This window comes from Phasianus colchicus, chromosome 32 (genome assembly GCF_987193195.1).
Source record: "Phasianus colchicus chromosome 32, bPhaCol1.hap1.1, whole genome shotgun sequence".
Taxonomy (NCBI): Eukaryota; Metazoa; Chordata; class Aves; order Galliformes; family Phasianidae; genus Phasianus; species Phasianus colchicus.
Genome location: NC_143467.1, coordinates 2140041 through 2156473, shown reverse-complemented (window position 1 = coordinate 2156473; position 16433 = coordinate 2140041). Strand labels below are relative to the sequence as shown.

The 16433-nt window shown below is 59.2% G+C and overlaps 1 protein-coding gene across 2 annotated transcripts in view; it reads left to right on the top strand.

Moving 5' to 3' along the window:
• LIN37 (lin-37 DREAM MuvB core complex component) overlaps nt 1-16433 on the top strand; it is a 22319-nt gene extending 5886 nt beyond the window's left edge. For both annotated transcript variants that reach the window (XM_090128220.1, XM_090128221.1), the window contains exons 7-10: nt 3926-4083; nt 9853-9966; nt 12460-12530; nt 16150-16433. In XM_090128220.1, coding sequence (XP_089984346.1) covers nt 3926-4083; nt 9853-9966; nt 12460-12530; nt 16150-16231 — 425 coding nt within the window. In that variant the 3' untranslated portion in view covers nt 16232-16433. The remainder of the gene's footprint in view (nt 1-3925; nt 4084-9852; nt 9967-12459; nt 12531-16149) is intronic.

Below are 16433 nucleotides of genomic sequence, written 5' to 3'. Positions count from 1 at the left end.
GGGGGGCACTTGTGGGGCTGGGGGGGACCCCAGGGTGTCACTTGTGGGGCTGGGGGGGGCACTTGTGGGGCTGGGGGGGACCCCAAGGTGTCACTTGTGGGGCTGGGGGGGGCACTTATGGGGCTGGGGGGGGCACTTGTGGGGCTTGAGGTCTCACTTGTGGGGCTGGGGGGGCATTTGTGGGGATGGGGGGGACCCCAAGGTCTCACTTGTGGGGCTGGGGGGGGGCACTTGTGGGGCTGGGGGGGACCCCAAGGTGTCACTTGTGGGGCTGGGGAGGGCGCTTATGGGGCTGGGGGGGGCACTTGTGGGGCTGGGGGGGACCCCAAGGTCTCACTTGTGGGGCTGGGGGGGGCACTTGTGGGGCTGGAGGGGGCACTTGTGGGGATGGTGGGAGGCACTTATGGGGCTGGAGGGAACGCTTGGGGGGCTGGGGGTGACCCCATGGTTTCACTTGTGGGTCTGGAGGGGTCACTTGTGGGGCTGGGGGGGGAATTTGTGGGGATGGGGGGGCACTTATGGGGCTGGGGGGGGCACTTGGTTGGGGGGCTGGAGGGGGGACTGGGGGGGAGCATTTGTGGGGCTGGGGGGGGCACTTGTGGGGCTGGGGGAGGCACTTATGGGGCTGGAGGGGACGCTTGGGGGGCTGGGGGTGATCCCAAGGTCTCACTTGTGGGGCTGGGGGGGGCACTTGTGGGGCTGGGGGGACTCCAGGGTCTCACTTGTGGGGCTGGAGGGGACACTTGTGGGGCTGGAGGTCTCATGGGGCTGGGGGGGTCACTTGTGGGGCTGGGGGGGACCCCAAGGTCTCACTTATGGGGCTGGGGGGGGCACTTGTGGGGCTGGAGGGGGCACTTGTGGGGTTGGAGGTCTCACTTGTGGGGCTGGGGGGGGCACTTGTGGGGCTGGGGGGGACCCCAAGGTCTCACTTATGGGGCTGGGGGGGGCACTTGTGGGGCTGAAGGTCTCACTTGTGGGGCTGGGGGGGGCGCTTGTGGGGCTGAAGGGGGCATTTGTGGGATGGGGGGGGCACTTATGGGGCTGGTGGGAGGCACTTATTGGGCTGGAGGGGACGCTGGTGGGGCTGGGGGGGACCCCAAGGTGTCACTTGTGGGGCTGGGGGGGGCACTTGTGGGGCTGGAGGTCTCATGGGCCTGGGGGGGTCACTTGTGGGGCTGGGGGGGGGTGAACTTGTGGGGTTGGAGGTCTCACTTGTGGGGCTGGGGGGGGCGCTTATGGGGCTGGGAGGGACCCCAAGGTCTCACTTATGGGGCTGGGGGGGGCACTTATGGGGCTGGCGGGGGCGCTTGTGGGGCTTGAGGTCTCACTTGTGGGGCTGGGGGGGCATTTGTGGGGATGGGGGGGACCCCAAGGTCTCACTTGTGGGGCTGGGGGGGGCACTTGTGGGGTTGGGGGGGCACTTGTGGGGCTGGGGGGGACCCCAAGGTGTCACTTGTGGGGCTGGGGGGGGCGCTTGTGGGGCTGGGGGGGCGCTTGTGGGGCTGGGGGTGACCCCAAGGTGTCACTTTGTGGGGCTGGGGGGGGCACTTGTGGGGCTTGAGGTCTCACTTGTGGGGCTGGAGGGGGTGCCTATGGGGCTGGGGGAGGCACTTATGGGGCTGGAGGGGACGCTTGGGGGGCTGGGGGTGACCCCAAGGTCTCACTTGTGGGGCTGGGGGGTGCACTTGTGGGGATGGGGGGACTCCAGGGTCTCACTTGTGGGGCTGGAGGTCTCATGGGGCTGGGGGGGGTCACTTGTGGGGCTGGGGGGGGGTGAACTTGTGGGGTTGGAGGTCTCACTTGTGGGGCTGGGGGGGGCGCTTATGGGGCTGGGAGGGACCCCAAGGTCTCACTTATGGGGCTGGGGGGGGCACTTGTGGGGCTTGAGGTCTCACTTGTGGGGCTGGGGGCGGCACTTGTGGGGCTTGAGGTCTCACTTATGGGGCTGGGGGCGGCACTTGTGGGGCTTGAGGTCTCACTTATGGGGCTGGAGGGGGCGCTTGTGGGGCTGGGAGGGACCCCAAGGTCTCACTTATGGGGCTGGGGGGGCACTTGTGGGGCTGGGGGTGACCCTAAGGTCTCACTTGTGGGGCTGGAGGGGTCACTTGTGGGGCTGGGGGGGCACTTGTGGGGCTGGGGGGGGCACTTGGGGGGCTGGAGGGGGGGCTGAGGGGGGCACTTGTGGGGCTGGGGGGGCGCTTAGGGGGCTGGGGGGGGCACTTGTGGGGCTGGGAGGGACCCCAAGGTCTCACTTATGGGGCTGGGGGGGCACTTGTGGGGCTGGGGGTGACCCTAAGGTCTCACTTGTGGGGCTGGGGGGGGCACTTGTGGGGCTGGAGGTCTCATTTATGGGGCTGGGGGGAGGCACTTGTGGGGCTGGGGGTGACCCCAAGGTCTCACTTATGGGATTGTGGGCCCTATATGGGATTGTGGGCCCTATATGGGGTTGGGAGCCCTATATGGGGCTGCAGGTGTCACTTATGGGATTGTGGGTCCTATATGGGGTTGGGGGCCCTATATAGGGCTGCAGGCCTCACTTATGGGATTGGGGGCCCTATAGGGGGTTGGGGTCCCTATATAGGGCTGGGGGCTTCACTTATGGGCTTGTGGGCCCTATATGGGGTTGGCGGACCCTATATGGGGTTGGGGGTTTTATATGGGGCTGGAGATCACACTTATGGGATTAGGGGGCCCTATATGGGGTTGGGGGTCCCTGTATGGGGCTGGAGGTGTCACTTATGGGATTGTGGGCCCTATATGGGGTTGGCAGACCCTATATGGGGTTGGGGTCCCTATATGGGGCTGGAGGTGTCACTTATGGGGTTGGGGGGCCCTATATGGGATTGTGGGCCCTATATGGGGTTGGGGGGCCCTATATGGGGTTGGGGGCCCTATATGGGGGTGCATGTCACACTTATGGGATTGTGGGCCCTATATGGGGTTGGGGGCCCTATATGGGGCTGCAGGCCTCACTTATGGGATTGTGGGCCCTATATGGGGTTGGCAGACCCTATATGGGGTTGGGGGCTTTATATGGGGCTGGAGATCACACTTATGGGATTAGGGGACCCCATTGGGGCTGGGGAGCCCTATATGGGGCTGGGGGCTTCACTTACGGGATTGTGGGCCCTATATGGGGTTGGGGGCCCTATATGGGGTTGCAGGCCTCACTTATGGGATTGTGGGCCCTATATGGGGTTGGCAGACCCTATATGGGGTTGGGGGCTTTATATGGGGCTGGAGATCACACTTACGGGATTAGGGAGCCCTATTGGGGCTGGGGTTGTCACTTATGGGATTGTGGGCCCTATATGGGGTTGGGGGCCCTATATGGGGCTGCACGTCACACTTATGGGATTGTGGGCCCTATATGGGGTTGGCAGACTCTATATGGGGTTGGGGGCTCTATATGGGGTTGGGGGCCTTATATGGGGCTGCAGGTAACACTTATGGGGTTGGGGGCCCCATATGGGGCTGGGGGTGTCATTTATGGGGCTGGGAGCCCTATATGGGGTTGCAGGCCTCACTTATGGGATTGTGGGCCCTATATGGGGTTGGGGGCCCTATATAGGATTGCAGGTCATACTAATGGGATTGTGGGCTCTATATGGGGTTGGCAGACCCTATATGGGGTTGGGGGCTTTATATGGAGCTGGAGATCACACTTACGGGATTAGGGGACCCTATTGGGGTTGGGGGGCCCTATATGGGGCTGGGGGCTTCACTTACGGGATTGTGGGCCCTATATGGGGTTGGCAGACCCTATATGGGGTTGTGGGCCCTATATGGAGTTGGATGCCTTATATGGGGCTGGAGATCACAGTTACGGGATTAGGGGACCCTATTGGGGTTGGGGGTGTCACTTATGGGGCTGTGGGATTTCCCCCGTCGCCCCAACCCTATAAGTTTTGTGCTCACCCCACAGATACGTACGTCATCAAACTGTTCGACCGCAGCGTGGATTTGGGGCAGTTCTCGGAGGGGACGCCCCTATATCCCGTTTGTAGGGCCTGGATGAGGAACTGCCCCACAGCCCGCCCTACAATCTGCCCTACAACTCCGGATCCTGCCCCACAGCTCGAGGTCCGACCCCATAACGTTGGGATTTGGGGTTTTTTTTTTTGGGGGGGGGGAGGAAGGGGGGTGTGGGGGGGTTTTAGGGTCGGATCTGTGGGGTGAGGGGTGCGATTTGGGGGGTTTGGGGGTTATAGGGTCAGATCTGTGGGGTTTGGGGGGGTTATAGGGTCGGGTCTGTGGGGTTTGGGGGTTATAGGGTCGGATCTGTGGGGTGAGGGGGTGTGGGGTGGGATTTATGGGATTTGGGGGGTTTGGGGTCGGATCTTTGGGTTTGGGGGGGTTATAGGGTCAGATCTGTGGGGCTGGGGGGTTTATGGGGTCGGATCTGTGGGGTTTGGGGGTTATAGGGTCGGATCTGTGGGGTGAGGGGGTGTGGGGTGGGATTTATGGGATTTGGGGGGGTGATAGGGTCAGATCTGTGGGGTTTGGGGGGTTATAGGGTTGGATCTTTGGGTTTGGGGGGGTTATAGGGTTGGATCTGTGGGGTGAGGGGTGGGATTTGGGGGGGTTATAGGGTTGGATCTGTGGGGTGAGGGGTGTGGGGTGGGATTTATGGGATTGGGGGGGTTTGGGGTCGGATCTTTGGGTTTGGGGGGTTATAGGGTCGGATCTGTGGGGTGAGGGGGTGTGGGGTGGGATTTATAGGATTTGGGGGGTGATAGGGTCAGATCTGTGGGGTTTGGGGGGTTATAGGGTTGGATCTTTGGGTTTGGGGGGGTTATAGGGTCGGATCTGTGGGGTGAGGGGTGGGATTTGGGGGGTGTGGGGGGGTTTTAGGGTCGGATCTGTGGGGTGAGGGGTGGGATTTGGGGGGTTTGGGGGTTATAGGGTCAGATCTGTGGGGTTTGGGGGGGTTATAGGGTCGGGTCTGTGGGGTTTGGGGGTTATAGGGTCGGATCTGTGGGGTGAGGGGGTGTGGGGTGGGATTTATGGGATTTGGGGGGTTTGGGGTCGGATCTTTGGGTTTGGGGGGGTTATAGGGTCAGATCTGTGGGGCTGGGGGGTTTATGGGGTCGGATCTGTGGGGTTTGGGGGTTATAGGGTCGGATCTGTGGGGTGAGGGGGTGTGGGGTGGGATTTATGGGATTTGGGGGGGTGATAGGGTCAGATCTGTGGGGTTTGGGGGGTTATAGGGTTGGATCTTTGGGTTTGGGGGGGTTATAGGGTTGGATCTGTGGGGTGAGGGGTGGGATTTGGGGGGGTTATAGGGTTGGATCTGTGGGGTGAGGGGTGTGGGGTGGGATTTATGGGATTGGGGGGGTTTGGGGTCGGATCTTTGGGTTTGGGGGGTTATAGGGTCGGATCTGTGGGGTGAGGGGGTGTGGGGTGGGATTTATAGGATTTGGGGGGTGATAGGGTCAGATCTGTGGGGTTTGGGGGGTTATAGGGTTGGATCTTTGGGTTTGGGGGGGTTATAGGGTCGGATCTGTGGGGTGAGGGGTGGGATTTGGGGGGTGTGGGGGGGTTTTAGGGTCGGATCTGTGGGGTGAGGGGTGGGATTTGGGGGGTTTGGGGGTTATAGGGTCAGATCTGTGGGGTTTGGGGGGGTTATAGGGTCGGGTCTGTGGGGTTTGGGGGTTATAGGGTCGGATCTGTGGGGTGAGGGGGTGTGGGGTGGGATTTATGGGATTTGGGGGGTTTGGGGTCGGATCTTTGGGTTTGGGGGGGTTATAGGGTCAGATCTGTGGGGCTGGGGGGTTTATGGGGTCGGATCTGTGGGGTTTGGGGGTTATAGGGTCGGATCTGTGGGGTGAGGGGGTGTGGGGTGGGATTTATGGGATTTGGGGGGGTGATAGGGTCAGATCTGTGGGGTTTGGGGGTTATAGGGTTGGATCTTTGGGTTTGGGGGGGTTATAGGGTTGGATCTGTGGGGTGAGGGGTGGGATTTGGGGGGTTTGGGGGTTATAGGGTTGGATCTGTGGGGTGAGGGGTGGGATTTGGGGGGGTTATAGGGTTGGATCTGTGGGGTGAGGGGTGTGGGGTGGGATTTATGGGATTTGGGGGGGTGATAGGGTCAGATCTGTGGGGTTTGGGGGGTTATAGGGTTGGATCTTTGGGTTTGGGGGGGTTATAGGGTCGGATCTGTGGGGTGAGGGGTGGGATTTGGGGGGTTTGGGGGTTATAGGGCCGGATCTGTGGGGTGAGGGGTGGGATTTGGGGGGTTTGGGGGTTATAGGGTCGGATCTGTGGGGTGAGGGGTGGGATTTGGGGGGTTTGGGGGTTATAGGGTCGGATCTGTGGGGTGAGGGGTGGGATTTGGGGGGGTTATAGGGTTGGATCTGTGGGGTGAGGGGTGTGGGGTGGGATTTATGGGATTTGGGGGGGTTTGGGGTCGGATCTGTGGGGTTTGGGGGGTTTATAGGGTCAGATCTGTGGGGTGAGGGAGTGTGAGGTGGGATTTATGGGGTTTGGGGGTTTATAGGGTCGGATCTGTGGGGTTTGGGGGGTTATAGGGTCAGATCTATGGGGCTGCGGGATTTATAGGGTCGGATCTGTGGGGTTTGGGGGGGTTATAGGGTCGGGTCTGTGGGGTGAGGGGGTGTGGGGTGGGATTTATGGGATTTGGGGGGGTGATAGGGTCAGATCTGTGGGGTTTGGGGGGTTATAGGGTCGGATATTTGGGGTTTGGGGGGGTTATAGGGTCGGATCTGTGGGGTGAGAGGTGGGATTTGTGCGGGTTATAGGGTTGGATCTGTGGGGTTTGGGGCTTATAGGGTCGGATTTATGGAGCTGGGGGGTTTATAGGGTCGGATTTGTGGGGTTTGGGGGGGTTATAGGGTTGGATCTATGGGTCTGGGGGAGTTTATAGGGTCGGATCTGTGGGGTGAGTGGGTGTGGGGTGGAATTTATGGGGTTTGGGAGGGTTTGGGGTCGGGTCTGTGGGGTTTGGGGGGTTATAGGGTCGGATCTATGGGGCTGCGGGATTTATAGGGTCAGATCTGTGGGGTTTGTGGGGGTTATAGGGTCAGGTCTGTGGGGTTTGGGGGGGTTATAGGGTCGGATCTGTGGGGTGAGGGGGTGTGGGGTGGGATTTATGGGATTTGGGGGGTTTGGGATCGGATCTTTGGGTTTGGGTGGGTTATAGGGTCGGATCTGTGGGGCTTGGGGGGTAATAGGGTCGGATCTGTGGGGTTTGGGGGGGTTATAGGGTTGGATCTGTGGGGTGAGGGGGTGTGGGGTGGGATTTATGGGATTTGGGGGGTTTGGGGTCGGATCTTTGGGTTTGGGGGGGTTATAGGGTCGGGTCTGTGGGGCTGGGGGGGTGTGGGGTGGGATTTATGGGGTTTGGGGGGGTTATAGGGTCAGATCTGTGGGGTTTGGGGGGTTATAGGGTTGGATCTTTGGGTTTGGGGGGGTTATAGGGTCGGGGCTGGGGGGCTGGGGGGGTGTGGGGTGGGATTTATGGGGTTTGGGGGGGTTATAGGGTCAGATCTGTGGGGTTTGGGGGGTTATAGGGTTGGATCTTTGGGTTTGGGGGGTTATAGGGTTGGATCTTTGGGTTTGGGGGGGTTATAGGGTTGGATCTGTGGGGTTTGGGGCTTATAGGGTCGGATTTATGGGGTTTGGGGCTTATAGGGTCGGATTTATGGAGCTGTGGGGTTTATAGGGTCGGATCTGTGGGGTTTGGGGGGTAATAGGGTCGGATCTGTGGGGTTTGGGGGTTATAGGGTTGGATCTGTGGGGTGAGGGGTGTGGGGTGGGATTTATGGGATTTGGGGGGGTTTGGGGTCGGATCTGTGGGGTTTGGGGGGTTTATAGGGTCAGATCTGTGGGGTTTGTGGGGGGTTATAGGGTCGGGTCTGTGGGGTGAGGGAATGTGGGGTGGGATTTATGGGGTTTGGGGGTTATAGGGTCGGATCTTTGGGTTTTGGGGGGTTATAGGGTCGGGTCTGTGGGGGGGTTTTAGGGTCAGATCTGTGGGGCTGGGGGGTTTATGGGGTCGGATCTGAGGGGTTTGGGGGTTATAGGGTCGGATCTGTGGGGTGAGGCGTGTGGGGTGGGATTTATGGGATTTGGGGGTGTTTGGGGTCGGATCTGTGGGGTTTGGGGGGTTTATAGGGTCAGATCTGTGGGGTGAGGGAGTGTGAGGTGGGATTTATGGGGTTTGGGGGCTTATAGGGTCAGATCTGTGAGGTTTGGGGGGTTATAGGGTCGGATCTATGGGGCTGCGGGATTTATAGGGTCGGATCTGTGGGGTTTGGGGGGGGGTTTATAGGGTCGGATCTGTGGGGTGAGGGAATGTGGGGTGGGATTTATGGGGTTTGGGGGGGCTATAGGGTTGCATCTGTGGGGTTTGTGGGGGTTATAGGGTCGGGTCTGTGGGGTTTGGGGGGGGTTATAGGGTTGGATCTATGGGGTGAGGGAATGTGGGGTGGGATTTATGGGGTTTGGGAGGGTTTGGGGTCGGATCTGTGGGGTTTGGGGGGTTTATAGGGTCAGATCTGTGGGGTTTGTGGGGGGTTATAGGGTCGGGTCTGTGGGGTGAGGGAATGTGGGGTGGGATTTATGGGGTTTGGGGGGCTTATAGGGTCGGATCTTTGGGTTTGGGGGGGTTATAGGGTCGGGTCTGTGGGGGGGTTATAGGGTCAGATCTGTGGGGCTGGGGGGTTTATGGGGTCGGATCTGTGGGGTTTGGGGGTTATAGGGTCGGATCTGTGGGGTGAGGCGTGTGGGTGGGATTTATGGGATTTGGGGGTGTTTGGGGTCGGATCTGTGGGGTTCGGGGGGGTTATAGCGTCGGATCTTTGGGTTTGGGGGGGTTATAGGGTCGGATCTGTGGGGCTGGGAGGGGTTATAGGGTCAGGTCTATGGGGCTGGGGGGATTATAGGGTCAGATCTTTGGGGTTGGGGTGGGAGTTATAGGGTCAGATCTATGGGGCTTGGGGGGTTTTTAGGTCAAATCTATGGGGCTGGGGGGCTTATAGGGTCAGATCTGTGGGGCTGGGTTGGTTATAGGGTCAGATCTGTGGGGCTGGGGGGGTCGCAGTGTCAATCTATGGGGCTGGGGGGCTTATAAGGTCAGATCTATGGGGCTGGGGGGCTTATAGGGTCAGATCTGTGGGGGCTTATAGGGTCAGATCTATGGGGCTGGGGGGTTTGCAGTGTCAATCTATGGGGCTTGGGGAGTTAAAGGGTCAGATCTGTGGGGCTGTAGGAGTTTAGGGTCAGATCTGTGGGGCTGGGGGAGTTATAGGGTCAAATCTATGGGGCTGGGGGGGTCGCAGTGTCAACCTATAGGGCTGGGGGGGTTATAGGGTCAGATCTGTGGGGGCTTATAGGATCAGATCTATGGGGCTGGGGGGGTTATAGGGTCAGATCTGTGGGGCTGGGGGTGGGGGTTATAGGGTCAGATCTATGGGGCTGGGTGGGTCGCAGTGTCAACCTATAGGGCCGGGGGGGGGTCATAGGGTCAGATCTATGGGGCTGGGGGGGGCTTATAGAGTCAGATCTGTGGGGCTGGGTTGGTTATAGGCTCAGATCTATGGGGCTGGGGGTTCGCAGTGTCAACCTATAGGGCTGGGGGGGTTATAGGGTCAGATCTATGGGGCTGGGGGGGTCGCAGTGTCAACCTATAGGGCTGGGGGGGTTATAGGGTCGGATCTATGGGGCTGGGAGGGGTTATAGGGTCAGCTCTATGGGGCTGGGTGGGTTATAGGGTCGGATCTATGGGGCTGGGGGGGTCATAGGGTCAGATCTATGGGGCTGGGGGGGGGGGGGGGGGTTGTCGTTTCCTATGGGGCCGCCCCACACATTTCCCCCCCCCCCCCCCCATAGGGCTCAGGCAAAGCGGAGGACGTTTACGAGCTGCCCCCCCCCGCCCCCCCGCGCCCCCCCCGCATCCCCTCCCCCCTCGGACCCGACGAAGCCGCCGCCCCCCCCACGGAGCAGGTCAGGACCCCCCGTCACGTGACCTATTCCCCCGTCACGTGACCCGTTCCCCCGTCACGTGGCCCTTCCGTGTCACGTGGCCGTCCATCACGTGACCCCCTCTCCATCACCTCCCCCCCCCCCCCCATTTAATCACCTCCTCCTTTTTGCCCCCAAAATCCCCTTTTTTCCCCCCAAATTCCCTCTTTCTGACCCCAAATCCCCCATTTTTTCCCCCAAATTCCCCGTTTCTGACCCCAAATCCCCCCTTTCTGACCCCAGATCCCCCCTTTTTCCCCCAAATTCTCCCTTTCTCCCCCCAAATCCCCCCTTTTTCCCCCAAATCCCCCCTTTTTACCCCAAATCCCCCCATTCTGACCCCAAATTCTCCCTTTCTCCCCCCAAATCCCCCCTTTTTCCCCAAAAATCCCCCCTTTCTGACCCTAAATCCCCCGCAGCCCCTGGAGCCCCCGTTTCTGACCCCAAATCCCCTGTTTCTGACCCCCAATTCCCCCCAGTAATTTCCCCTATTAACCGAAATCCCCGTTTCTGACCCTAAATCCCCCCTTTTTCCCAAAAAATCCCCCTTTCTGACCCCAAATCCCCCCTTTCTGACCCCAAATCCCCCCTTTTTCCCCCAAATCCCCCATTTCTGACCCCAAATCCCCCCTTTTTCCCCCAAATCCCCCCTTTCTGTCCCCAATTCCCCCCAGTAATTTCCCCTATTACTCCAAATCCCCCTTTTTCCCCCAAATCCCCCATTTTTTCCCCAAATTCTCCCTTTTTTGCCCCCAAATCCCCCGTTTCTGACCCCAAATCCCCCCTTTTTCCCCCAAATCCCCCCTTTCTTCCCCAAAATCCCCCATATTTTTCCCTCAAATTCTCCCTTTTTCCCCCAAATCCCCCCTTTCTGACCCCAGGTCCCCTTTCCCCCAAATCCCCCCTTTTTCCCCCAAATCCCCCATTTTTTCCCCCCAATCCCCTCTTCCTGACCCCAAACCCCCCCTTTTTCCCCCAAAAATCCCCCCTTTCTGATCCCAAATGCCCCCTTTCTGACCCCAAATCCCCCATTTTCCCCCAAGTTCCCCTTTTCTGACCCCAAATCCCCCCTTTTTTCCCCAAAATCCCCCATTCTGGATCCAAATCCCCCCTTTTTCCCCCAAATCCCCCCTTTCTCCCCCCAAATCCCCCCAGTAATTTCCCCTATTAACCAAAACCCCCCCTTTCTCCCCAAATCCCCCCTTTCTCCCCCAAATCCCCCTTTCTGACCCCAAATCCCCCCAGTAATTTCCCCTATTAACCGAAATCCCCGTTTCTGACCCCAAATCCCCCCTCTCTGACCCCAAATCCCCCTTTTTCCCCCAATTCCCCCCAGTAATTTCCCCTATTAACCGAAATCCCTGTTTCTGACCCCAAATCCCCACTTTTTCCCCCAAATCCCCCCAGTAATTTCCCCTATTAACCGAAATCCCCGTTTCTGACCCCAAATCCCCCGCAGCCCCTGGAGCCCCCCTTTCTGACCCCAAATCCCCCCTTTCTGACCCCAAATCCCCGCTTTTTCCCCCAAATCCCCCCAATAATTTCCCCTATTAACCGAAATCCCCGTTTCTGACCCCAAAAATCCCTTTTTCCCCAAAAATCCACCCTTTCTGACCCCAAATCCACCCTTTCTGACCCCAAATGCCCCTTTCTGACCCCAAATCCCCCCTTTTTCCCCCAAATCCCCCCAGTAATTTCCCCTATTAACCGAAATCCCCCTTTCTGACCCCAAATCCCCCTTTCTGACCCCAAATCCCCCCAGTAATTTCCCCTATTAACCGAAATCCCCGTTTCTAACCCCAAATCCCCCCTTTTTCCCCAAAAATCCCCCCTTTTTCACCCCAAATCCCCCCTTTCTGACCCCAAATCCCCCCAGTAATTTCCCTATTAACCGAAGTCCCCGTTTCTGACCCCAAATCTCCCCTTTATCCTCAAAAATCCCCCCTTTTTCCCCCAAATCCCCCCTTTTTCCCCCAAATCCCCCCTTTCTGACCCCAAATCCCCCTTTCTTCCCCCAAATCCCCCCAGTAATTTCCCCTATTAACCCAAATCCCCCTTTCTGACCCCAAATCCCCCCTTTTTCCCCCAAATCCCCCCAGTAATTTCCCCTATTAACCCAAATCCCACTTTCTGACCCCAAATCCCACTTTCTGACCCCAAATCCCCCTTTCTGACCCCAAATCCCCCCTTTTTCCCCCAAATCCCCCCAGTAATTTCCCCTATTAGCCGAAATCCCCGTTTCTGACCCCAAATCCCCCCTTTTTCCCCAAAAATCCCCCTTTCTGACCCCAAATCCCCCTTTCTGACCCCAAATCCCCCCTTTTTCCCCAAAAATCCCCCTTTCTGACCCCAAATCCCCCTTTCTGACCCCAAATCCCCCCTTTTTCCCCCAAATCCCCCTTTCTGACCCCAAATCCCCCCAGTAATTTCCCCTATTAACCGAAATCCCCGTTTCTGACCCCAAATCCCCCGCAGCCCCTGGAGCCCCCCTCCATTTCTGCCCTCATTTACAGCAACATGGAGAGGTGGAAACGCGTCCGGCACAGGTGGGAAATGGGGCTTTTATGGGGTCGGGGGCTTTTATGGGGTCGGGGGGCCTTTATGGGGTCTGTGGGGTCAGTGGGGTAATGGGGTCATTGGGGGCAATGGGGGAAATGGGGTCTTTGTGGGGTCGGGGGCTTTTATGGGGTCGGGGGGCCTTTATGGGGTCTGTGGGGTCAGTGGGGTCTGTGAGGTAATGGGGTCATTGGGGGCAATGGGGACAATGGGGGAAATGGGGGCAATGGGGCCTTTATGGGGTCTATGGGATCAGTGGGGTCTGTGGGGTAATGGGGTCATTGGGGGCAATGGGGGAAATGGGGCTTTTATGGGGTCGGGGGCTTTTATGGGGTCGGGGGGCCTTTATGGGGTCTGTGGGGTCTGTGCGGTAATGGGGTCATTGGGGGCAATGGGGGAAATGGGGACTTTATGGGGTCGGGGGGCCTTTGTGGGGTCTGTGGGGTCAGTGGGGTAATGGGGTCATTGGGGGCAATGGGGGAAATGGGGTCTTTGTGGGGTCGGGGGCTTTTATGGGGTCTGTGGGGTCTGTAGGGTAATGGGGTCATTGGGGGCAATGGGGGAAATGGGGCCTTTGTGGGGTCAGGGGCCTTTATGGGGTCATTGGGGTCAATGGGGGAAATGGGGCTTTTATGGGGTCGGGGGGCCTTTATGGGGTCTGTGGGTTCAGTGGGGTCTGTGAGGTAATGGGGTCATTGGGGGCAATGGGGACAATGGGGGAAATGGGGGCAATGGGGCCTTTATGGGGTCAGGAGCCTTTATGGGGTCAATGGGGGAAATGGGGCCTTTATGGGGTCTAGGGAGCATTTATGGGGTCTGGGGGGCTTTTATGGGATCTATGGGGTCAGTGGGGTCTGTGGGGTAATGGGGACAATGGGGGAAATGGGGCCTTTATGGGGTCAGGGACCTTTATGGGGTCATTGGGGTCAATGGGGGAAATGGGGCCTTTATGGGGTCGGGGGCCTTTGTGGGGTCTATGGGGTCAGTGGGGTCTGTAGGGTAATGGGGACATTGGGGGCAATGGGGACAATGGGGGAAATGGGGGCAATGGGGCCTTTATGGGGTCAGGAGCCTTTATGGGGTCATTGGGGTCAATGGGGGAAATGGGGCTTTTATGGGGTCTGGGGGGCTTTTATGGGGTCGGGGGGCCTTTGTGGGGTCTGTGGGGTCTGTGGGGTAATGGGGTCATTGGGGGCAATGGGGACAATGGGGTCAATTTGGGAAATGGGGCCTTTATGGGGTCAGGGGCCTTTATGGGGTCAATGGGGGAAATGGGGCCTTTATGGGGTCGGGGGGCTTTTATGGGATCTATGGGGTCAGTGGGGGTAATGAGGTCATTAGGGACAATGGGGTCTTTATGGGGTCATTGGGGGAAATGGGGCCTTTTATGGGGTCTGGGGGGCTTTATGGGGTCAATGGGGGAAATGGGGTCTGGGGGGCCTTTATGGGGTCTGTGGAGTCTGTGGGGTAATGGGGTCATTGGGGGCAATGGGGACAATGGGGGAAATGGGGGCAATGGGGCTTTTATGGGGTCGGGGGGCCTTTATGGGGTCTGTGGGTTCAGTGGGGTCTGTGAGGTAATGGGGTCATTGGGGGCAATGGGGACAATGGGGGAAATGGGGGCAATGGGGCTTTTATGGGGTTGGGGGCCTTTATGGGGTCATTGGGGTCAATGGGGGAAATGGGGCTTTTGTGGGGTCAGGGGGCTTTTATGGGGTCGGGGGGCCTTTGTGGGGTCTGTGGGGCAATGGGGGAAATGGGGCCTTTGTGGGGTCGGGGGCATTTATGGGGTCGGGGGGCCTTTATGGGGTCTGTGGGGTCAGTGGGGTCTGTGAGGTAATGGGGTCATTGGGGGCAATGGGGACAATGGGGGAAATGGGGCCTTTGTGGGGTCGGGGGCCTTTATGGGGTCATTGGGGGAAATGGGGCCTTTATGGGGTCGGGGGGCCTTTGTGGGGTCTGTGGGGTCAGTGGGGTCTGTGGGGTAATGGGGTCATTGGGGGCAATGGGGTCAATGGGGGAAATGGGGCCTTTATGGGGTCGGGGGCTTTTATGGGGTCATTGGGGTCATTGGGGTCTGTAGGGTAATGGGGTCATTGGGGGAAATGGGGCCTTTGTGGGGTCGGGGGGCTTTTAGGGGGTCGGGGGGCCTTTGTGGGGTCTGTGGGGTCATTGGGGGCAGTGGGGGAAATGGGGCCTTTATGGGGTCGGGGGCTTTTATGGGGTCTGTGGGGTCTGTAGGGTAATGGGGTCATTGGGGGCAATGGGGGAAATGGGGCCTTTATGGGGTCGGGGGCTTTTATGGGGTCGGGGGGCCTTTGTGGGGTCTATGGGATCAGTGGGGTAATGGGGTCATTGGGGGCAATGGGGGAAATGGGAGAAATGGGGCCTTTATGGGGTCGGGGGGCTTTTATGGGGTCAGTGGGGTCTGTGGGGCAATGGGGTCATTGGGGGCAGTGGGGACATTGGGGGCAATGGGGACAATGGGGCCTTTATGGGGTCGGGGGGCCTTTATGGGATCTATGGGATCAGTGGGGCAATGGGGACATTGGGGTAAATGGGGGAAATGGGGCCTTAATGGGGGCGGGGGGCTTTTATGGGGTCGGGGGGCCTTTGTGGGGTCATTGGGGGCAATGGGGGAAATGGGGCCTTTGTGGGGTCGGGGGCCTTTATGGGGTCTGTGGGGTCTGTGGGGTAATGGGGACATTGGGGGAAATGGGGTCTGGGGGCCTTTATGGGGTCTGGGGGCTTTTATGGGATCTATGGGGTCGGTGGGGTCTGTGGGGTAATGGGGTCACTGGGGACAATGGGGTCAATTGACCCCAATGGGGGAAATGGGGGCAATGGGGCCTTTATGGGGTCAGGGGGCTTTTATGGGGTCTATGGGATCAGTGGGGTCTGTGGGGTAATGGGGACATTGGGGTCGGGGGGCCTTTATGGGGTCGGGGGGCTTTTATGGGGTCTATGGGATCAGTGGGGTAATGGGGTCATTGAGGGCAATGGGGACATTGGGGTCAATGGGGGAAATGGAGCTTTTATGGGGTCGGGGGCTTTTATGGGATCTGTGGGGACAGTGCGGTCTGTGGGGGTAATGGGGACATTGGGGTCTGTGGGGCTTTTATAGGGTCTGGGGGGCTTTATGGGGTCAATGGGGTCGGGGGGCCTTCATGGGGTCGGGGGCCTTTATGGGATCTGTGGGGTCAGTGGGGTCTGTGGGGGTAATGGGGTCATTGGGGCCATTATGGGGCCTGTGGGGCATTTATGGGGCCTGTGGGGCCTTTATGGGGTCATTGGGGCTTTTATGGGGTCAGTGGGAGTAATGGGGTCAATGGAGGTCATTGGGGCCTTTATGGGGTCTGTGGGTCTTTTATGGGGTCAGTGGGGTCAATGCGGACATTGGGGTTTATGATGTCAGTGGGGCCAATGGGGGAAATGGGGCCTTTATGGGTTTCGTGAGTCTTTTATGGGATCAATGGCGACATTGGGGTCAATGGGGCGCTTTCCGGAGTCACGTGATTACGGTGGCAGCGTGCGCTTCCGGCATCACGTGACTGCGAGGGGGTGGGGCTTTCTTCCGCTGTCACGTGACTCCGCGGTGACGTCACGTAGGTGGAAGGAAGCGTCGCTCCGGCAACAGCAGCGCTACGGCGCCAGCCTGCGCCTCCTCCGCCGGATCTACGAGCGCCAGTAAAGCCCCGCCCCCTTCCGCTTAGCTCAGCCAATCAGCGCGGCTCTTTCCCGCTTCGTCCCTCCTTCGCGTTTTCTCGCAGCCAATAGGCTCCGCTCCTTTCCTCCCCCTCCCACCAACCGACGTCATAAAGAAGCTCGACGCGGATTGGTTGGCGCTCGAAGGAAGGGGGCGTGGCCTGGAGTTTATTTTTCATTCATAAAAA